The 23,633-nt window shown below is 40.5% G+C and overlaps 1 protein-coding gene across 1 annotated transcript in view; it reads right to left on the minus strand.

The window, feature by feature from the left end:
- Positions 1-3,269: 3,269 nt before the first annotated feature.
- Positions 3,270-23,633, minus strand: part of copg1.L (COPI coat complex subunit gamma 1 L homeolog) — a 30,756-nt gene continuing 10,392 nt past the window's right edge. Inside the window, 14 exon segments of the mRNA NM_001090106.1 lie at positions 3,270-3,700; positions 7,576-7,674; positions 13,335-13,473; positions 13,684-13,781; positions 14,167-14,338; positions 17,301-17,443; positions 17,581-17,649; positions 18,913-19,038; positions 19,165-19,268; positions 20,850-20,925; positions 21,062-21,305; positions 21,418-21,513; positions 21,663-21,851; positions 23,231-23,298. Of these exon segments, the coding sequence (NP_001083575.1) occupies positions 3,570-3,700; positions 7,576-7,674; positions 13,335-13,473; positions 13,684-13,781; positions 14,167-14,338; positions 17,301-17,443; positions 17,581-17,649; positions 18,913-19,038; positions 19,165-19,268; positions 20,850-20,925; positions 21,062-21,305; positions 21,418-21,513; positions 21,663-21,851; positions 23,231-23,298 (1,754 nt within the window). The 3' untranslated portion in view covers positions 3,270-3,569.

Raw genomic sequence — 23,633 nt, forward strand, 5'->3', positions numbered from 1 at the left:
ATCTGCCTTGATTTATTTTAATATGCACAGTGCAAAAATTCAGTCTGTTCCCCTTTAGTTCCATTTGTTTTCACTTTCATTTTTGTGTCGCTCTATAGTCCCTACAGTATGTACCTTTTTTTGACTGGCCTCTGTGACATCCTGGCCCTTATATTGCAGCAGAATGAGAGTGGTGGAGGGGAAAGGAGACACCAAGGATGGGAGGGGATGAGAGAGTCTCAGAGGGAGCAAGAGGGAGATTGACTTATGGTGGGGATATGGAAACCATTGTACGAAGGAGAGGGGGTATAGGAACAGTAATACAAATATAATACAGTGTTGCCCTGCACTGGTAAAACTGCTGTGAAACACTACTATTGTTTATATAAATCAGCTGCTGTGTAGCAATGGGGACAGCCATTCAAAGGAGAAAAGGCTTAAAGGTTACACAGCAGATAGCTGATACGCTCAGTAGAACATAATAGTTTTATCTGTTATCCACTATTTAACCTTTGCCATATAGCCTTTTTTCAATTTCCACCATTGCTTCACAGCACCTGTTTATATGAACTATAGTAGTGTTTCTGAAGCAAACACAGCAGTTTTACCAGTGTAGGGCAACAATACATGATATTTTCATCACAGCTCTATTGCGCATGCGCCGAATGTCACGAAGTGAAATCGGAAAACTTCGTGACATTCGGCGTATGCGCAATAGAGCTGTACCGGTACCTGTTCCTACTGCGCATGCGCCAGAAGACGCCGGTCAGAGCAGGAAGAAGACGCGCGTGGGAGAAGATGGCGACTGTGAACTCCGTGGACAGGACCTGCGCAGAGGGGTGAGTAACAAGTTAGGGGCATTTGCCCAGGGGGACAGGTAGGCCAGGGGGGAGGAGGGAGGGGGGGCAACACAGGGGAGGGGGGGAGGGGTTTTGCGCCCTGGGGCTTTCCTTCTCCTTTTAAGAATGAGGGAGGAAGGCTGAGTGGGGAGGGGGAAGTAGGATAGCTGAGAAGTGATGGCTGAGTAATGTGACGGAGGAGTGAATAGAGCCTGTTCGGACAGGTGAGGAACATATCAGGAGAAGCTGCATTCTGCGTACTTAGGAGATCGCATCACTCAGAAAGACTTTGGCTAATGATGTCCTAAAATTGTTTCCGTATTGGGGCAACAGGCAAAGCTACACCAGAGAGGGAACCAGGGTGGGAGGGTCAGAAGGAGTGAGACTGGAGACTGATTAATGGACGCTGGGAGAAGCAGGTGAAGTGAGATCTGAGAGGCACAGAGGGTGGGAAGAGCAGAGGGAGTGAGACCGGAGTTTATGGAGGGTTGGCGGCGGAAGACGGAGCAAGAACGGAGATGGACAGAGGGTGTGAGAAATACCAAGAACTGAGAGGGAATTGCCTTTGCTAAGACACTACATGTATTTTAGCAGAGCAAATTCTCAGTACTGTCATTGGCAGGGTATTTTTGGGCATTTTGTAGCTGCTACTAGTACCTCCATAGCTTGCTGTGGCTACAAAATGCCCTGCCATAGACTAAGAATTGCCTCTACATATTAGCAAAGCCAAATGATCCCTATTGTCTATTTTGTAGCTGTGACCAGTAGTTCTGTGTGTCTAAATAAAAGAAGGGTTGTGCACAGACTTTAACTGCTGCCTGAGGTATTTCTGGAGAAGCTCATTTGCCACATTCTTCTTCCTCTTTTGTCTTATTTTCTCTGGGCCTGGGCAGCTGCAAGTACAGTAGAGTTAAAAAGTGGGCTTTTCACTTTACTATGCATGAGCCTGGCTGGACCAGAATAAAGAGAAGATAGAAAAAGCTGAAAAAGATGGAGGGCAAGGAGCTTCTACAGAAATATTTCAGGTAGGTTCAGATTTCCACTAACAGGAGCACTGGCCTGGGTATCAGGTAAGGGATTATAATCACTGGGGAAAGCCTAATAATGATGGGCGAATTTGTCCTGTTTCAAATCGCCACGAAATTTGCGAATTTCCCTCATAATTCACGAAATAGGTGGAATATTCACGAAGTTGACTAAAGTCAATTTGCATCTGTAGATATCAGAGTTTTAAGATTTAAGCCATAAGTGGCTATTATCAAAGAACAAAGATTATAGAACATGACACTAGTTACAGAATTGCTGTGTTGTAGAAGAAGCTCAAGGTTAAAGGCCATTCTGTTATTAGAATGTAGAATGTTTGCACAGAACAAGGAATACATCTGTTGTCTCATGTCACAAGTATAGTGCAAGGCCAAGTAAGACACATCGTCTCAGAAACTACAGCATAGATACCATTCTGGACACTGTGCTGACACAGTAGTTACACCTTATTTGGCTATTGTACTGAGACTGTGAGTCTGTCCCTAAGATGGAAATAGTGACACAGTTATGCTAAAACAAGAATGATGATTGGATGCCTCTGGATCAGCCCCATGGAAGAAGAAATGGTTAAATAGTCATCTGTTGTATTGCTTATTGTCCCCCAACGTCCTCACGAGCTTTCAGGATGTGTGAGCTATTATTTAATACTCTGTATTGTAATACTCTGTATTAACGTATACCTCAAATAAAGCTGTCTGGTTAATTTCCTGAGAGAATCTGTTTGGTTCAAGTCAGGCCCAGGGGGAACTTCGGGGCCAGGCTCGATGATTTGAGTAAGTATTTATTTAAATCCAAGAGGGACTTACTCATTGTGGCTGAGAATCTTATATCCCTGGAGGACTATAGGAGCATAAATCCGACAGCATCAATTGGCATCCATAAAACCTTTTTTGTGGCAAAAATCACAAATTTTCGTGGCAATTTCACACATTTATTCACCGGCAGTGAAATGTGGAAATTTAACGCAAATTTGCCCGTCACTAGTGCCTAACATTGGCCCCAGTGATTATACCTTTAATAAGAAATTCATCAAGGACAGGGACTAGCAGAACCCTTTAAAAGAGCAGAATATCCAAGATAAAGGATTTTTTTCAGATTTTCTATAATTCATTTCCGCATGAGCATAAGGAGGATGTTTGACACCAAAAAGTGTAATATAATGGTATCAAACACATTTTACCAAAAATTCATCCCGAGATTTGTTTACCATGTCATCAGTAAAAAAAAAAAAAAACTAAAGACGTGCACTTTATAATATTTGTTACTCATACAGAGAAAATGGTTCATTTTTAGCGAATATTCTTATAATTTCACCCATAACTTAAATTTCTTTGTATAGAATTACATCAAAAAAGTGGGCAGTCAGTTTTCAAAATGTAACTATGTAAAAGCAACACGTTGTGAGTATTTACATGAAATATAGTTTATTTTTTTCCCTTCAGATAGTAATGGGTAATAGAATTGGCTCTTAATGGTTTTACATTTAAATGATTACTGCACAATTCTGTAGCAAAACAAAAAAAAAAAAGAATGGAAAGAACAAAATCTGACATGACTATTTCCAGAAGTTGCACCAAGCACGCGTTCCAGGTGTTTCCATGTTTTCAAGGCACCCTCTGGCTGCGATTCGTTGATCTATGATCAGACCTAAAAAATGTATAAATCCCTTTACAGACTGTAGTGTACAAGTAAAAAAAAAAATCACATTTAGCCCACGGAGGCCATGATGACATCGACTGGAAACTCGTCCTTGCTCCGAGCAGTAACCTGCATTGTAACAGTGTCTGTGAGGACCAGTTTGGCTCGTACCAAGATGTCGTGCCCTCCACGAAACACACCTGGAAAACATACAGTGGATTATGTTGCAATTCCACAAACAGAATAGGATAAATGCTGCTGAAGAGTGACAATAAACTAATGATATACATCTTATTTCACTTTGTAGTGACAGAGAATTGTGTTTACTTTGTATTTGAAATAAAAAAAAGGGTGCTACGTATGCTTATAGGATAAGTAATCCTTAAAAATAAGTGAATGTAAAATTCATGAGAGTTCTATTCTAAGCACTTTTGCAATGTTCATTCATTATTTATTTATTCTTAAAGGGGAACCATCGTAAAAAAGAAATTTTAATAAAAGCTTCCTCATACTGAAATAAGAAACTTTCTAAATAAAATCAATTAAAAATTCTGCATTGTTTCTGAAATAATAAAGTTTTTATTCACTATTCCTCTCTCAGTATCGGTTTCTCTTCATTCTGTCTTCATGTAGCAGTTGGGTGTCAGATGAATGATCCAATATATCTTATAGGGAGGCTTCCTTTCCTAGCAGATGAATTAGAGCTCACTCAAATAACTGATTCCAGTACAAACAAAATCTAATAAAAGAACTGCCTTTTGCACAAATTCTGCATGTAGAAAGACAGGATTTCTGGTGATTTCCAAGTGAGCTCAAATACATCTTCTAGGTAAAAGGAGCCCCCTTATAAGATATATTGGATCATTCATCTGACACGCAACTCCTGAATGAAAACAGAATGAAGAGAAACAGATGCTGAGAGAAGAATAGTGAAGATTAACTTGATTATTTCAGAAACGGTACAGAATGTTGATTGTATTTAGAAAGTTTCTTATTTCAGTATGCTGAAGCTAATATTACATTTTCGCGATATTTACCCTTGAACAGTACATGTATCCTTTAATATCTTGGAATGAAGAATAAATAATGAATGTACATTGCAAAAGTGCTTAGAATAGCACTCATCAATTTTACATTCACTTATTTTTAAGGTTTACTTATGCCCAATATTCTCTATATTTTTAACACTGTAATCTAGCCAACTCAAAAAAGCGATGACCATGCCACTGAAGAAAGTAAAAGCTTCAATATACTTAAGTAGCAGAAATAAACAAATAATTGCTTTAATCCCTTAGCTACACATTACGAGTGTGACTCATATTTGGCTGAACGAGTGCTTTGCGTCAATGCAGTGTTAGGCGTTCATGACTAATCCCTCGTCGTTACCAAAGCTGCCACGGAAGTAGTAATTTAATTAGTATGCCTTGACGCAAACTGGCACAGTTAACTTGAAATACTGTAGAATTTAGAACTACATAATCCAGTGAAAAAGCGTAAGCAACAAATGTCAGACAACTCAAGATCCTGTTATGGGATTTAAATTCAGATAAGTGAGCGAGAAAAGAGGATAGGGATAGTATAATCATAGGTATTTGTTGGCTTTTTTTTTTTTTCATCTTCCCACTTTTCTTGTGCAAGTAAATCATTAGGCTTTGGGGCCGACATGAAAGGGAATTCAGATTGAAAACTCTACAGGGCAGATTAGTCGCCCCGGCAACAGATCACCTCTTCTTCAGGGCGACAATCTCCCTGAACTGCCTTCCCCTACATTCCCGCCGGCTATAATGAAAAATTGCCAGCGGGATCGCACTTGCGGTGCTTCTTTTCCGAAGTCGCCCCAAGTTGCCTTATGAGGAAACTCTGGGCGACTTTGGAAAACGAAGCCCTGAAGAAGAGGCGATTTGTCGCCAGGGCGACTAATCTACCCGAATCTGCCGGTCCGCCCTTACCCTTAAGGGGTTGTTCACCTTCCACAAAACGTTTTCTCAGTTCAGTTCGATTCAGATAGGCTTTTCGCCAATTACTCTCCAATTTCTATTTGTAATCGTTTTGCTAAAATTGAAGTTTATTCATTTTTCATCTTATTATATCTTTCTAAAGCAGCTCGGGGGGAAGGGATCACCAATTCTGTAAACTGTTCTGAAATGATACATTTAGGGTGTTAGGTATTAAAGTCCAAATGCCAAAAATTAGAAAAATTTTAGTTTTTTTTTTTTTACTATAAATTGAATTTTTTTTGTGGGAAAAAAAACCCTCAGATTTTTCAGGATTTATTATTCCGGCATCTCAGACCTGCCGAGGTTTTATCAAAGTCCATGGGAAAAGTCCTGAAGATATCCTGATCTGCACTGGGTTTCGTGCAATAATCCGAAGATTTTATGGTGGAAAATACGAACAATGATTTGAATTTTTCATCATTTTTTTAGATTTTTTTCCCTGCACAGGAAATTTTCAGGAAAAAGTATTGATAAACAAGGGGAAATAACCCGTACAGATTTGGTTCGCGTAGATTTCAGAAAATAAAATATTTTCGGATCTTGATACTATTACTAAAACTAGAATTTATCATATTTTAATTAAACCGAGCTCAACCAAACACCCATCCACGATTGTATCTTATTTATCAATGAAATAACTTTAAAAAATTGGGTCCAGAAAAGACGCAATATAGAGAGAAAACGTGAATCATACAATTTTTTCGGATTTCAGGTTTTTTTCAAAAAACTTCGACCAGAAAAAAAAAAAGAGTTTAGTAAATAACCCCCACAGTTGATATATTTTTTTATCGGTCGCTCTTCGGATCCGAATCCCAGAGTTTCATTAAAGGCAGCTGTTAGAATTGATATAATAATTGCTTATATTCCACAGATGCTGCTGAGAAATGTATCAACTAATGGAGCAAATTGTAACAGTTCAGAATCTGCACCTGAATCACTGAGCTGCCAGACTGAAACACCAGAGACAGGGACATTCAACTTTATACTTCAATTTTGTAAAAAATAAAAGACGGAAAAACAACTGAACTTAAAAATAGTGTTTGGCAGGTGAACAACCCCTTTAATGTAACACTTAAATTAAAAGAAAGCTGAATTCACTGTTGTGGTGGGGAGTAAACACCATCAGTGAATTGCTTCGTTTTCTTCCCAGGAGAATGGCACCTCTCTCACTAGGAGGGGCCTAACATATTGCCAATCCCCAGTGCATTTGCCTTTTAATGTGTATACCGGTATGTATATTTATTTATTACTATATTAGTTACGCCAGTCTGTACTACAAATATACAATGATGTGCAGGAAAGTAGCGTATGGAATGCAATACTTGATTTTAATCAATACTCATTTTTTAAATTTGTCCTCAGCTGATTTGCTGCAGGGATGCAATTTCTACATGCAGATAGGACACAGTGTAAAATGTTATACAGGTATAAGATCCGTTACTCGGAAGACCATTATCCAGAAAGCTCCAAGTTACTGAAAGTCCATCTCCCATAGACTCCATTTTATCCAAAGAATCCAAATTTTGTTTAAATGATTTCCTTTCTCTCTGTAATAATAAAACAATACCTTGTACTTGATCCCAACTAAGATATAATTAATCCTTATTGGAAGAAAAAAATAGCCTATTGGGTTTATTTAACGTTTACATGATTTTCTAGCAGACTCAAGGTATGAAGATCCAAATTACAGAAAGATCTGTTATCGGGAACACCAGGTCCTAAACATTCTGGATAACAGGTCCCATACCTGTACTGTAAATATTATTAGAAAACCCAATCCCATGGTGCCTGTGTTGGCCTGATATTAATGAAAAATATATGTTTTTGAGCTCTTCCATCCGACTATAATCCTGCAAATTCAGCTGTTACATCTGCAGCCCGCAACACAGTGATAGTGCTGTTCAATCAAGACCCTATAAACAAAACTGCCTACACTGCAGGACACACTCTTGAGACCATCTACAGCCAATAGTGTTTAATTGCAATAAATTACAAATGAAGCAAGAGGTAACAATTCCTCTATGAATAATCCCTAGAACTAGATGCCCATCTTATTGTACAATACAAGTTTGTCTTACCTGCTAGGTAGAGACTATGTGCATTCTTGTTTTCTGGCACTTTATCTGATCTCTCGCAGGGCTGCATTCCCAGGAACTTTACAACATTGCCAACGGCCTCTGTTCAGAAGTAAAATATATTATTAGACACTACAGGCAATTACTAAGATTAAAGGACAAGGAAACTCAGTTTTTTCTCACTACATCATTGTAAAGTGCACTTTCCCCCCTCCTCAATCACTAATTTTTTATTTTTTTTTTCTTTTTAGAAATGCCTTCTCTGTTCTTTACAATCCCTGTGTGCATGGTATCGCTTCATTTGATGTACGCGTCCACCGTTTTGGGCTGGTGCACGTCACCAACTACGTCGTTGCTGATTTTTTGAACATGCATCAATATTGACAGAGCCTAACAATAGATGTGGTGGACGAGCATCGGAAGCGGGCACTGCCCTCTTAATAAAGAATCACTACAAGGTTTCTCTTAACCTTCCGTGGAATAGTTTATCGATTATATTATTAAAAGCAGATGTATAGTTTCTGTGTTTCTAATTCGTCACCAACATCCCTCTTGAAACTGTGCTGCAATCCTTATAGTGTCCTGACTATATTATTTATGATTAGGAAGCATCGGTGGAGGCTGCTTCTTCACCAGATAAGCCTCGGTCAGGATTACTTTCTCTGTCGTCTCAGGACTCTAGGGGTTAAGCTCCACCCTCTAGGAGGCAGGACACTTAGAACTAAATTAGATGGGGCATGTCCGGGACTCCGGGTTAACCCCACATAATCCCTCAGTTTTTAAGTGTCATGCTTACTAGTAGGAGGGACATCCCTTGTCCCACTGAGACAAAAAGATTTCTGGACAAAAGATGGGATACCCAGGGACAGGGATAACTGTACCTTTCAGGGTGATCCTCCTTCGTGGGAACAGCCACCGTGGTCACCTCCCTAGCCATCCAGGCTATACTGACCGACTAGAAATTCCTGAGTCCGAATCGTGAGTATAGCTTAGCTGGTCGTTTGTATCTCACGCACCGGGTTGCTCTCTCCAGCTCAGAGGCTTCATTACTGACTGTGCGGGCCAGAAGAGTAATGTGCATACCTTTCCCTACCTGCTTCCCTCCCTCTCTCTTCTCCATTCAAGAGGAGGTGCCTCCCTTCCGACATCCCTCACAAGTTGATACAGGAGGCGGTGCTCCTGTCTCAGCCGCTAGGGACAGGGTCCCTCTTACTGCCCCAGAGTCTTCGCGCCGCCAGTGGAACGCATCACCGATATGCGTTCCAGGCGCCATCAGATTTCTCCTCAGGAGCAGAAGAAGATAATGAGGATGAGCCCAGGGGTAGAGATGTTCAACATGACATTGACAATATTATCAATGGTGTGACGGAGGTACTAAAGATCACGCAAACGGCAAAAGTTCAAAAAAGTCTTTAACTTCGTTACCTTTCAAGGGACAACGTCTCTTTCTTGAGGAACTGGAAAAGATAATCTGGCAGGCTACAGGGGGAAAGAGTATGTTCCTTCCTCAGAGCAAAAATTGATCCACGCCCTCAGTGAGACGAGGAAAGTTTTTTTGTCCCCAAGGACGAAAACAACTCCCCGCAGCGTTCCCAATTCCGCTCGAACACAGGCGACAAGGGTCGCACGTCGTGGAAAAACAACAAGTTTCACAACAAGCCCTCCAACGACAAACCAGCTTCAGGCTGACGGGGCACCCCCTCCGGAATCTCAGCAACCAATAAGGGGCAGACTGCTGCGATTCCGAGAGTTGGGGAACCAATATTCATCAGACGCCTGGGTCAAGAAATCATCTCCGAAGGTTACCATCCAGAGTCCATGTCCAGAGTACCGTCCAACCACAAAAAAGCTCAAGCTTTTCTCGACTGCATTGCCAACATGGAGCGGAATGGAGTTATCATGCCAGTGCCCCTGTCGGAGACATTCTCCGGGTATTACTCCAATCTGTTCCTAGTCCCAAAGAGGGACGAATCATTAAAACCAGTGCTGGACCTCAAATTCCTCAACAAGCACATTCGGTCTGTACGATTCAAGATGCAATCACTGCGGTCATTGATCAGAGGGATGGAACCAGGACTATTCATGATGTCCCTAGATATCAAGGATGCGTACCTGAATGTACCGATATGGCCTCCCCATCATCGTTTTCTGAGGTTCACCTTCAAGAATCTCGATTTCCAATTTGTAGTGATCCCGTTCGGTCTCTCGTCAGCCCCCAGAGTCTTCACCAACCTCTTGGCAGTGACCGCAGCAACGATGAGACTCCAAGGGATTTGAGTAACACCCTACCTGGACAATCTTCTCATCAAGGCCAGGATGGAACAGAAAAGCAGACAGCACATGCAGCAGGCCATAATACTGCTTCAGGAGTTCAGCTGGACGATCAACTGGGACAAATCCAGCTTAATACCCAGCCACCAGATGATATTCCTGGGCCTCGAGATCAACACTCTAACACAACAAGTAACCTTGCCCCTAGACAAGCAGACAAAGATAAGAGACAAGTCAGTCTCCTACTCTAATCTACGAACTACTGTTAAACTAGCAATGAGGGTCCTCGGACTGATGGTCTCCGCCATCGAGGCGGTCACATTTGCACAAATACACTTACAGCCACTACAAGCGAACATCCTTTCAGGGTGGAAAGGAGGTCCTCTCTCTTAAAAGCTTACTCTTCAGCACGCAACAAAAGAATCGCTCTTCTGGTGGAGATGCCACGAAAAGCTATCCGTGGGACAATCCTGGGCCATGCCGGACTGGACTGTAATAACGACAGACGCAAGTCTCCTAGGTTGGGGAGCAACATGGAACAACCTATCTGTACAAGGTCCATGGTCTCTCAAGGGGTCCAAGTTATCTATAAACATACTAGAGCTTCAGGGAGGTAAGACTAGCACTTCTTCATGGGTCTCCTTACCTTCAAACCAAGTCAGTCCGAGTGCAAAGCGACAACTCCACCACAGTCGCGAACATAAACAGACAAGGAGGAACTCGCAGCAAGCTGGCCCTTCAGGAGGTACAACAGATTCTCAGCTGTGCGGAGCTCAGTGCAATCAGCCATCCACATTCCGGGAGTATCCAACACAAAGGCAGATTTCCTCAGCCGGAACCAACTGGATCCGGGAGAATGGGAACTTCACCTGGAGGCATTTGCAGAGTTGGTGAGATGTTGGGGACTTCCCCAGATCGATCTGATGGCATCCAGAACCAACCGCAAGGTGAACAACTTCTTTGATCGTTATCGGGATCCAGCGGCGATGGGAGTGGATGCCATGACGCAATGCTGGCAGTTCAACCTAGCCTACGTTTTTCCTCCTCTTCCCATGCTGCCTCGGGTGCTGAAGAAAATCAGACAGTCGAACATCACAGTAATCGTGATAGCCCTGTATTGGCCCAGGAGAACCTGGTTTTCAGATCTTCAGGAGATAGCCATAACTCACACCCAGGGATGATCTCCTACAGCAGGGTCCCATACTTCACCACAACCTGGGACTCTTAGCTTTGACGGGATGGTTGTTGAAGCATCTATTTGCAGACGGCATAGCTGAAGAGGTCATCGCCACAATGCTTAAAGTCTCACAAACCCACATCATCCAGAGCTTACCACAGAGTCTGGCAGAGTTACTGAAACTGGTGCAGAGAAACGGGATTAAATTTCCTGGATTACAACATTCCAAGAATTCTGTCCTTCCTTCAGAGAGGACTTCAGTTAGGTCTGAAGTTAAGTTCCTTAAAAGTACAAGTATCAGCTTTATCAGTCCTATATCAATCACGGCTGGCGATGGACAACTCCATCCGTACTTTCTTACAGTAGTGAGCATCGTTCCACCATTCCGACCCCCAATTCCGGGGTGGGATCTCAACTTAGTCCTCGAAGTTCTTCTGGTCTTCCACAAGGATAAGGCAGTACTGCGCACAGTATCATCCTTTCTCCCAAAGGTCGTATCCTCCTTCCATATCAAACAAGAAATTGTGTTTCCATTGCTTTGTCCAGGACCGAAAAACGAAAAGGAACAGCGACTTCACAGTCTGGATGTGGTGAGGGCTTTTTGCTGGTATCTGGAACGATCCAAACCTTTCAGACGCTCTCAAGCCCTATTCGTCATCCCAACGGACCCTAGGCTTCCATAGCATGGTGGATCAGAGAAACAATCCATCAGGCTTACCTAGCCAAGGAAAAGTCGCACCCAGAGAAGGTTCGAGCACACTCTACAAGGTCGTTAGGAGTGTCTTGGGCTTGGCGCAACTCTTGGATCAGATCTGCCGAGCAGCCACCTGGTCCTCAGTACATACCTTTACAACATTTTACAGCCTAGACACGTTTTCCTCTGCCGAAGCCTCCTTTGGCCGGAAGGTACTGCACTCTGTAGTGCAGTAACGCGTCATAATCTATTCGCTCCCGCCCTGCTGTTCTGGGACTGCTTTGTTAAATCCCCTAAAGTCCCCGTGTCCTCCTGAGATGACAGAGAAAACAGGATTTTTTGCTACTCGCTGTTAAATCTGTTTTTCTGAAGTCGATAGGGGGACACAAGGCTTCCCGACCATGAACGAAGTTGACCATGTTGGTCCATGGGAAATGTTTTCCTGAATTACCAGTTCTGCAAGTTTTACGTTACAATAATACCTTTTTTCAGCAGTCTCTTTGGTACAAACTGAGGGATTATGGCAGTGTGGGGTTAACCCGGCGTCCCGGACACGCCCCCTCTAATTTAGTTCTAAATGTCCTGCCTCCTAGAGGGTGGAGCTTAACCCCTAGCATCCCTGTGTCCCCCTATCGACTACAGAGAAACCGATTTAACGGTGAGTTTTAAAAAATCCTATTTTTTGTAACACAACATACTAAAGTATATTGAAGCTACCGCCTGCAGTTTTCTATCTCTGCGAGAGCAGCAGGAATCCAGATAAGTACGTCCGAGCTACAGCACAAGCCTGATAACGCCCATTAACCTTTCCGATTGGCCAGCTTGCATGGAGGGTGGGCATAAATTTGAATATTGAAGAGAGAGAGCCGGCAGCAGGGGAGAAAGCGTGTTCACAGCAAATAAGATATGCGCATGCGCTGAAGGGAATTTCCTTGTAATGCAAGCAGGTCTGGACTGGGAGTCAAAATAGGCCCAGGCACTCCAGTACAGAGAGGCCTAATCTGCTCCCCACCAGTCCACTAAATAGTGACTTTCTATGGCATCTTATGGCAGCCCCTCTGGCATTTGCCAGAACTCACAGATTGCCAGTCTGGGGCCTGAATGCGAGTGCGTTGCAGTCTTGGTCTTGAGAGGAACTTGGTGCATTATGGGTAGCTCACCTTCTGTATTGCAAGCATTAGTAAAATTGTCGGCTACAGATCTTTTAAACTGAGGCATGCATCACAGAGATTTCTGCACCGATAGGCTGTATAGAGATAAACCTTTTTGCCTTTTAAATCAATGCTGAAAGCAGACAGGCATTACCCCATCATCTCTTTGAGTTAAATGGGTTATGCCTGAAAGTGCCAGTACTGGAGCTTCCATAATTAGCTCTTGAGATGGTACATTACTACTACTCTCAGAATTCCGACAGCAACATAACTGATGTAGTGATAATGGGAACTATATTTCTGCTGCATCTAGTATGCTGAAGTTTCCTACACCAGATTTAACTTACCCTATGCAGGAAACATAGATAAGGAGACTGCACAAATGGATCTATAATTTGTTAATAAGAATTTCCTGTTTTCAAAGTAAGTGCAATATGGTAAGCCCCATGCAGGTTATGAAAATACTGACCTTCTAATGTTTTGATGGTAGATAAGTTGAAAGTTTCTTCTTTATCAAACTCATCTCCCACCTCATCCCACGCTGCACCGAAGTTAGGTTTAAGAATTTTCTGTATGTGATCAGCAACTGTCACCTCAATGTCTTCTAGCTGTATAACAGACAAAGGGTGTTATTAGTATAAGTATAACAGAAACAATTCCTTATATAAACCCATTAAAACATGCAGCAAAACTAATGGCTCAGCTGCCCCTCATATTGACTCACTTGTCCTGACCATGGCAACATTATTTATCATTGACTGACGGGATTTTTTTTTTTTTTTGCTCACATGTGATCAATGTAATATTTATTTTCTTACCACATATTCGTCCTCATACCCTTCCTCATCAGATTCACCGGTATTGGGGTCACAATCTTTAACTGTAAATTTCAGCAAGCAACTGAATGTACATGCCACTGAAAGAATACAAATATAGGATTAACTCATGAACACAGCATTGCAAAGATGGGTATTGGTATTCATGCAGTCGTTTTAAAAAATAACATATAACAGCAACCAATATACATGGCCAGATACGTCTGCACTAAGGCACAGATATTAACTGCACTACTCGACATCACTATTTTAAGCATACCCAGTAATCTGCATGAAAAACAAGATCAATCAACCCAAGAACAAGGCTAAAGAAGATGTTATTTTGCAGTGGTAATTTTCCTAACTTATACAATGATGAATTAGGTTTCCCCCATCAAACAGGGCACTTCTGATCAAGTGTTAATGCTCTCTTCTGTGTTGTAATGGTAAATAATGTACAATCTTTTATAGCAGAGACATACATACATGCATTTGGATCCTCCTGAGGAATAGATACCAAGGTATAGCATATGCCAGGCTGGTTGTATGATAGGGCTTTAGCAGGTACACAGCAGATAACTTCATATCCTTCTGTGGGCTCCATCTGTACTGTGACATTCTCCAGTATCTGATCATTCAGGGTATTGGTGCAATCAAACTGCCGAAAAGAAAGATTAAACCTGGTTAAATCAATTTGTTTTTTGCTGAAGAATTATAAAGGTCAATGGTCCAAAAGCATCCTACACAATTCTGTCATCTGAGACATTTGCTAGGACAAGGATATGATTTTATTAAGGAGATGGCTATGCACTCTGTTGTAATTCAAAAAAAGTCTACTTAGTCAGAAGTAACTGACGGTGCATGAGACTAGTGAGAATAAATATTTAAAACAAACAGTATCTCAAATTGCACTGAGTAAACTTTTAGTTCATTAAATTTTTTTTATTAAAAAAAATTATAAAAGTCATTCCAATTGATCACCACCACACATATATATATATATATATATATATATATATATATATATATATATCTATATATATCTATATATATCTATATATATCTATATATATCTAGATATATATAGATATATATAGATCTATCTATATAGATAGATCTATCTATATAGATAGATCTATCTATATAGATAGATCTCTATCTATCTATCTATCTATCTATATACACACACACACACACACACACACACACACACACATATACACACACACATATACATATATATATATATATATATATACACATATATATACATATATATATACATATATACTGTATATACATATATATATATATACACACATATATATATACATACATACATATATATACATATATATATATATATATATATATATATATATATATATATATACATATACATACATATACACACACACACGCACACACACATACAACAAACAAGGGAAAGTTGTGCTCACCACTAATTTTTAAAAACATTAGGCGGGGATGCAATGAGGCTGTGACCACAAAATACATATAGACAAATACAAGAGTCCTCTGCACTCAACCCATTATCAATATATTTAAGACAGAGACATTTGTCTTAAATATATTGATAATGGGTTGAGTGCAGAGGACCTCTTGTATTTGTCTATATATATATATATATATATATATATATATATATATATATATATATATATATATATATATATAGTAACAGTTCATAGTTTATGACAATCAATGTATAATAATTTAATCAACTTGTAACAATTCATGTATAATAAATTCATCTGATAGAAATTGATTAGCATTATGTTATGTGAATAATGAATTCATTAAAAACCCAAATTGATTTGCGTTGGAATAGTCTTTTGTCCAAATTGATAAATTTCTGTTAAAAAGTCTTGGAGGGAGTTATATAGCCTTATTGTTCCCAGAGTTAGTTGGATAAAGATTTCCCTGGTTGTTGAAAAATGATCCGCATTAGAGAATACATTTGTATTAATCCCAGTTGTTATAAGTTGATTACATCATTATACATTGAACTAAATATTATACTATGAACTGTTACTATATATACATGAACTGGTGGTGGCGATCAATTGGAACGACTTTTATATTTATTGAATAAAATTTAATGAACAAAAAGTTATCTTCTGAGTGCAATTTGAGATACTGTTTGTTTTTAATATTTAAATATTTGCTAGGACACACTGCAGCGTGATTTCTCAAGGGAACTGGCAAATAAATAATAATTTTCTTAAACAAACATTCTTGGAAGTCTCCATGAGAAAGGCGAGACAGTTTGGATGGCTGCAGGGGTGCTTCACCAATGAGGCGAGTTGAGGCTGTCGCTTCAGGCGGCAGCGCCCCCCTAGGTACCAGGGGCAGCAAAAATGCTGCTCCTGGTACTTTAAGAGTGAATTTCAGGGGGAGGGGGGCAGCAGCAACTGTTGCTGCCTCAGGCGGCGGAGGGGCCAGGATCGCCCCTGGATGGCTGTGGCTGAACTGATGCAATTTAACAAGTAGATTCAGATTAGAGGAGACCCTTGAGCTGTGCAGGCAGCACATGATTAGTTGAACATCCACAGAACCATTTTAATTTTGAATGGTGGATAAAGATTCTTACACGCTGGTTAAGACTAGATCTAAAACAGACCTCCCCTGCTTGCTTTTCAAATGCTACTCAATTTCCCCTCCAAACTTAGCACCTACAGTAAGGGGCAGATTTATAAAGGGTCGAGTTGCGCTTTCCACAAAGAATTCAAAATTTTCAAGTTATTTAAAAAAAAAATTTGAATTTTGCGATATTTATTATACCCCGACCCTGCAAATAGCTTGAATTTCAAATACACCTGTTGAAGTCATGTAGGGGTGAATGGCAGAGGACCCTTGAACCATTTGAAGATGTAAATAGCCTTCATGATGTTCGAGCTTTTTTTTTATTCAAATTTTTTCCATTCAAGTTTTTTCTTCAATTAGAAACCATTCCAGTTGTGAGTTCATTCAGGGTTTAAGAAAAGGTCACATAGCTCTAAAATTCAACCTCTGATAAATAACCCCCTAAGACTCTTCTGATGACTATTCTGTATATCATGGAGCAAAGCTTCAAAGCTTCTAAATTGATACATTTAGTTGATACATTTCTTATCTGCTGAGAAGAATCCCTGAGTTTCATTGATACAATAGTTGCTAATAATCCAGAGATGCTGCTGAGAAATGTATCAACTAATGGAGCATATTGTAACAGTTTAGAATCTGCACCTGAATTACTGAGTCAGACTCAAACGCGAGAGACACGAACATTGAACTGTAAACTTCGATTTTGGAAAAACAGTAACAAATAAATAATGGAAAGTAATTGAAAAAAGTCTTTATTTCTGGGGAACAATCTGACAATTGAACTGAAAAAAGTGTTTGAAAGGTGAACCCCTTTAAGCCAAATCGAAAATTTGCAAAATAAATCCTGGTATCGTCAAATTACACAATTGATCATGGATTTTGTGCGTTCCTTCTTTATATGCTTAACTTTAGTTTATTGATCTGAATATATGTTAGCAGTCAAATAATGGCTTTCCAACAGAAACAATAGTATAGGTAAATACATAGATTTGACTTTCCCTTATAAAACTCACCTGGAACACCATGTGATTAACAAAAGTGTGCTTAGTACAACGTATAACGTATTCAGTCTCAGATTCTGTTAGGGCCACAGGCTCTGCAGATGACTTAAACAAAGGCCCAAGTTCTTTAAACTCAGGAATAGCAGCAAGTTGTTCTGTAGAAAACAAAGTTGCACCAATAAAACCTTTAAAACCTGAAGCACCAGTGAATATAAAGACAGGATGAAAGGGGTATATTCTGGGTTGAAGGCTTTACCTGCAGCTTGTTATAAAGTAATGGAACTTCACGTACCTTGAAATATCTCTTGTCTGCTGGATATCACTTTTTCTGGCTGCCTTACTGTTGCGGTGGGAACATTATCTAGTAATTCCAAAAGAAAATGTTGTTATTAGAGCACCTGCATAGGTACAACACCAATTCATATATAATCTACAGTCTGGTCATTTCCCTATGGGACCAGACTGTAAATTATATCCTTATAAACGGCGCGTTCTGACGTCAGAACGCACCGTTTTTTAAGACAGAGGCAGCACCTACGCTGCAGCTCCCTCCCTGCGTCTCCCCTTCCATGGAGTTCTTTTACTTCATGTGGCGCTGCTCTCCCTCTGCCTGTCAGCTATCCGCCCCTCAGTCTCTCTCCCTGCCCCTTCGTCTCCAGTTACGCTCCGCCTTCCCATGATGCGTCTCTCAGGATCTCACGCCGGTCTCCCTCCCACTATGACAAGTCTCCTCCTGTAGAGCTGAGGTGTTTGTAGAACCGGAGCCATAACAAAAGTCAGGGAGCGAGGCACCGGGTTTCTGCTTAGTGTCTGCAGTGCATGAGGAGCCGCACAGCACAAAGGTCGCTAGGGAAAGTGCATGGGTGGGAGGGTTTGGTCGCTATACACTGTGCCATTCACACTACCCGCCCCCACCCCTGAGACTGACAGTGATCAGCACAGCCAAGGGACGCGCACACTCTATTCTCTGGCTCCAAAGCATGAGCGAGGAATGTGACCTGTAGCCTGGCAGTGGAGATCACTGAAAATCTCTCTCTCCCTCTATGTTCTACTCCCCCTCCCATGCTTAGTGACTTCTCCTGACACGGCCTCACTCCTCAATCACTGCCTTTCCCCATCCTGTGTAGCAGCTGATGACGTCAACCATGGCAGGCACAAAAGAACAAGCTGAACAAAACTGTAAGCAACACAAATAAAGGTACAAACAACTACAGGGAAACTCAAGAAACAAAATTAAATAAGGTGAACACACACAAGGGGAACAAACAAATTTAGCAGACACAAAACTAAACACAACACAGTGTTTCAAAGAACATACATCAAAGCCATACATAAAAGTGAGACATTGCACACAAAAAAACCTGTAGATTATAATGCATAATGTACCCCCTACTAAAATTTATAAAGATATCAAAAGTCACCTCGGAGTTATGTGACCTGTATAAAATCACTCGGCCTGCGGCCTCGTGCTTTTATATGGTCACATAACTCCTCGGTGACTTATAATATTTTTATAAATTACAGTAGGGGGTACATTATCCACTATATACACACATCAAAGTACTTTAAATGTATACTAGTATGCAATGAATAGTATAGTTATGAAACAGCATTCTTTGCCAACCTGCTCTTTGTTCTGCAATGGGTGCAGTCGCCAAAGGTACAGATTTTAGGTCAAATGGTTTTTCAGAAGGCTCCAATGTATACTGCTGCAAAGCCCTCTCTAGCCCAGGCACCGACACAGTCAGACCTGAATATAAGGGAAAGAAAACAAGACAGTTCAAAAATAAAGTCAGCACTTCCATCTGTCTCAAAAGCCCTATATTTTTCTGGGGGCAGGGGGTAATTACATATCATGTAAACCTTTTATACATACCATTAATGATGTATGTAGAATTAAGAACTTTCTGTCTTTGCTCTAGGATGTTTAGATAGAAGGTGGCTCGATCTCTCACTTCATTATCATCATCCATCACACACCTACAATGATAAATGACTCAGGGTATAACAGTATACTTGGAACACCTAGTAACTAAAAGCCAGAAGGCAGCTAACATGGAAAAAGACCATGCATATTAGAATATTAGCTCAGATAACCATTACCATATATATTTTTTAGTTAAGAGCAAATTTGTATGCTTTTGTTTTGTCTTTCTGTGTATAGGGTGCGAAGAATCATATATAAAATAATATGGCATAGGACATGACCCTGAGAATACCCTCACTGGAGGGTTTACAAATATCTAGTGAGGGTAAAACTTATTGATCTAAATTTGAGTGTAATAGCTGCAGCATTTGTTTAAAGGTCTGGCCACACGGGCAGATTCAGGGAGATTAGTCGCCAGGTGACAAATCTCCTCTTCTTCGCCGTGACTAATCCCCCGATCTGCCTTCCGCCTGCTAAAATGAAAATCGCCTGGGGGCAGGCACTCGGATCGCTTAGTTTTCCGAAGTCGCGCAAAGTTTCTTTGTGAGGCAATTACGGACGACTTCGGAAAACGAAGCACTGCCCCTACAAAACACCAGAAAATACCCTGCTATAGAGAATTGCCTTTGCTAAAACACACATAGAGGCAGTTATCAGCAAATTATCAGCATTGTCTATTTGTGTAGCCGTGACAAGTTGCAGCTACTAGTAGCTGCACGAGGAAACTTCGGGCGACTTCAGAATACGCAGCGCCGCATGTGCCATGCCACAGGCGACTTTTCATTATAGCCGGCGCAAGACAGAGGGAAGGCGTTCGGGGAGATTAGTTGCCGCAATGACGAGGCGATTAGTCGTCAGGCGACTAAATCTCCCCGAATCGCCAGGTATGCCCTGGGGCACACGGGCAGATTCAGAGAGCTTAGTCGCCAGGCGACAAATCTCCTCTTCTTCGGGGCGATTAATCTCCCTGTTCTTCCTTCTGCCAGCTAAAATGAAAAATCGCCTGGGGGCAGGCACTCCATGTGTGTTCATCCTAACTCTTTCACTGCCAGTCAATATTTCCATTATGCTGCATCAAATACCAGGGCCTTTTTGAAAGTTTTTGAAAGTTTTTTCCTGAGGGAAACCTTTTGGTTTACATAGCAAAAAAATATAATAAATCAGGAGGAAGCTTTGAAAAAGTGGAAAGGATGTCTGAAGCTGTGATGGTGACATGGCTAGTCCCATATTCTGTCAGGCAGGTAAACCAGCTGGTTAAGCATGTTGATAAGGCACCCCATCTCCTGAAATGTTTGCTTCTCATACTAATTACCTGTGTAAAAGAGGACCCACAGGGTCTTCTGTAAAATAAACCAACAGCCAAGGAGCTCGCCCCCCCCCCCCATTTAGCAAACAGCAGTTGGTAAGGAGGAGTAGTCTTACACCCATCTCTCTGAAAATAAAGATCTACTTAAGGTGAAACTGATGAGGAATATCCCCAGAACCCTAGAACAAAAACAATGTCTTTCTGGAACATGAAGTGTTTTAGAGCTATATTGGGATGGTGAAGCTACAGAGCTCTTGTTTTCCCTGCCTCCAGATTGAATCCAAACATCTACACCAACAGACCAGCTGCCTTCGGAAACATATTTTACCTCCTTAATAGCACCATGATGCTGGGCAACATATCTTCATTCTGGGCTCCAAACTTGGCCAAAGCACTGACAGCTCCTATCACAGGAGAGAAAATGAGATAAAGAGCATGAGGAGAATGTAGATAATAGTCCTTTTATCCTAGTGAAGGTTATAAACATATTTGCAATGCAAAAGAACGGACATGGCTAGAAGGATCCAAAGAATTACCCACCTGCTCGAACTTCTTCATTTTCCAGTACAACCCGGTTATAGATGAAACGAATATATTTAGATGGATTGTTGGTCCTAGGGCCTTCCTGTCCCAGAAGGTGAAGGATACGAGTGGCCAGAACTGTAAACTCACAGTCCTCAATGAATTCACAAAGGTGTGACAGCCCTGTCTCTTTGCTTTCAGGGTTCTCTTCAATGATGCTGATTATACAGTCAACAATTGCTCGTTTGTAGTCGAATCCTCCCTGGGTGAATAAAGAAAGAACAGTACACAGTGGAGTTATTTTGAGTTCTTTGAAGGGCAACAATTATTTGTTTCAAAGTGCTAGGCAGAGTAAATATGCTCTGATATCATACCTCTTCTCTCAGCATAGTAAATAGGAAATTCATCATGATGGAATGTTTGCGTGGATACTTGTGACAGAGAGCATTAATTGCTTGAACCACTACCACCTACAGAAACAAAAGACAGTTAAAACCAGATATAAGCGATTTACCAATGTCAAAGCAGTTACCCAGGGATACTTTCTTCCAGTACGCTCCAGTATTTTAGATATATCCAGATGTGCTTAAATTCAATTACAAAATAAAATACTTCTTACCTTGAACTCATCAGAGATTTCTGACATGAAAGATGAAATCTGTTTCATGAGTCGGTCAATGCTACTCTCACTGCCAGTTTTCAGCAGGGTAGTGATGGCTAGAGTAGCAATGCTGCGGTTAGAATCGGTCACCAGGTTCTCTAAGTCCAGGTTGCAGGCAGTCACTGCTGATGGGTGTTTCATGGCCACCTATAAGAAAACTAAACTATAAAGCTTGCCATAACCCAGAAGATTTACTTAGGTGAGAACTCTTTACCCAATATGGCCAACCCTGTGGTGGGCCAATTTGTGCTGATCCAATTATCTGTCCCGTAGGCCAATGGGGCATAGGGTGACAAGTTGGGAGTCATTAGCCTTAAATGATCAGTAACATCAAAATTTTTTTTTTTAAAAAAATGTTAGTATGCTACGAAAAAAAAACCCATCAACACAATCAAAAAATCGCAAAGTCTTTATTTAGAAATAACTTACCGAAACTCCGCTTGCACTCCTCTGCAGAAAAGGCGACAGGGAGACGATTCATCGTGCAGCACTCAATTCCTCCTCCCTGGCTATCTCTTATAAGGAAGGCAGGGAGGAGAAATCGAGCGCCGCTCGATGGATCACCCCATCGCCTTTTCTGAAGAGGAGCGCAAGCGGAGTTTTGGTAAATTATTTCTTAATAAAGACTTTGTGATTTTAAAGTTTAAATGTGTTGGTGGTTTTTTTTTTCCGTAGTATACAAACAAATTTTTTTTTAAAAAAAAAAAAATCTGGATTTTACTGATCCTTTCACACAGAGCTACTAGTAACCGCAACATGTCACGGCTATAAAAAAGACAATAGTGATTATTGGCTTTGCCAAGACACTACATGTGTTTTAGCAGAGGGAATTCACAGTATTGTCTCAGCAGGGTATTTTTTGACATTTTTTAACCACAACAAGTAGCTGCTAGTAGCTGTGTGTGTCTTTACCCTAAAGGCCTTTAAAATCTGCACAACAGTTATCTGTCCGATTGTGGTCAGATATCGATTGAGCATGCTGCCTGTATGTCTCCAGGCATGGGCCAATAATCTACCAAGTTGGTCTGGAGGGGCCAAGCTGGAACCTAATAACAGCCCATGTATGGCCTGATGCAATTGAAAAATAAAAGACATGAGTAAGTAAAGAAACATTACAATGGTGTATTGTAAAATTTAGAACAGTGTATTTAGAGAAACATCACTGATAAAAAAAAAACACAAGAATCATTAGCATTTTCATAAATGAGAACATCAATTTCTATTTATTTCTAAAACTTTCATCCATAGCGCTACAATTTTGGGCCATGGCTGAAATGTGACAAATTGACTAATTTATGTGCTGGTGTTTACACCTTAAATATATCTTAAAATCTCTTCTGTACAGAACAACCAAAACCTAACATATATTTCTTCTTGTTTGAAACTCTGTCAGAAATAAGTGTTTTAGGAGCAAGACCAACAGTCCATGACCTAAAAAGTATGATAATGCTTCTGGTAAACATTTCTAGAGAGGAAATGGTTATTTGTATACTGTAACTTTAAATAAAGAAATATGAGCACACTACCTTATTGAGAGTACGGACAGCAGCATACCGAAGAGCAGCTTTTGGTGAACTGCAGAACAGCTGTAACACTATAGGATAAAAAATTTAACCATGAAATTCATCAACTACTTTGCTTGCCATAAGATTCTTGGCAAAGATTTCAAATTATTTAACAAGCTTATGGGTGTAATTGTACCTACATATTTCCAAACATTTTCAAAAGAACAATTAATAGTTAGAAAACCATGTTTTGGACACATATCACATATTCTATAAAATAGAACAAGGTACACCCATACATGAGTGAAGTTTTTGCTTCACAATGCAAAGCAGACATGCTACCATGTCTTATAACCTAATCATTAGAATTTTTTTATTATTTCTCTGGGTGCTATTTAATTGTAACTTAGCAGATAAACAGCAA

This window comes from Xenopus laevis, chromosome 4L (genome assembly GCF_017654675.1).
Source record: "Xenopus laevis strain J_2021 chromosome 4L, Xenopus_laevis_v10.1, whole genome shotgun sequence".
Lineage (NCBI taxonomy): Eukaryota > Metazoa > Chordata > Amphibia > Anura > Pipidae > Xenopus > Xenopus laevis.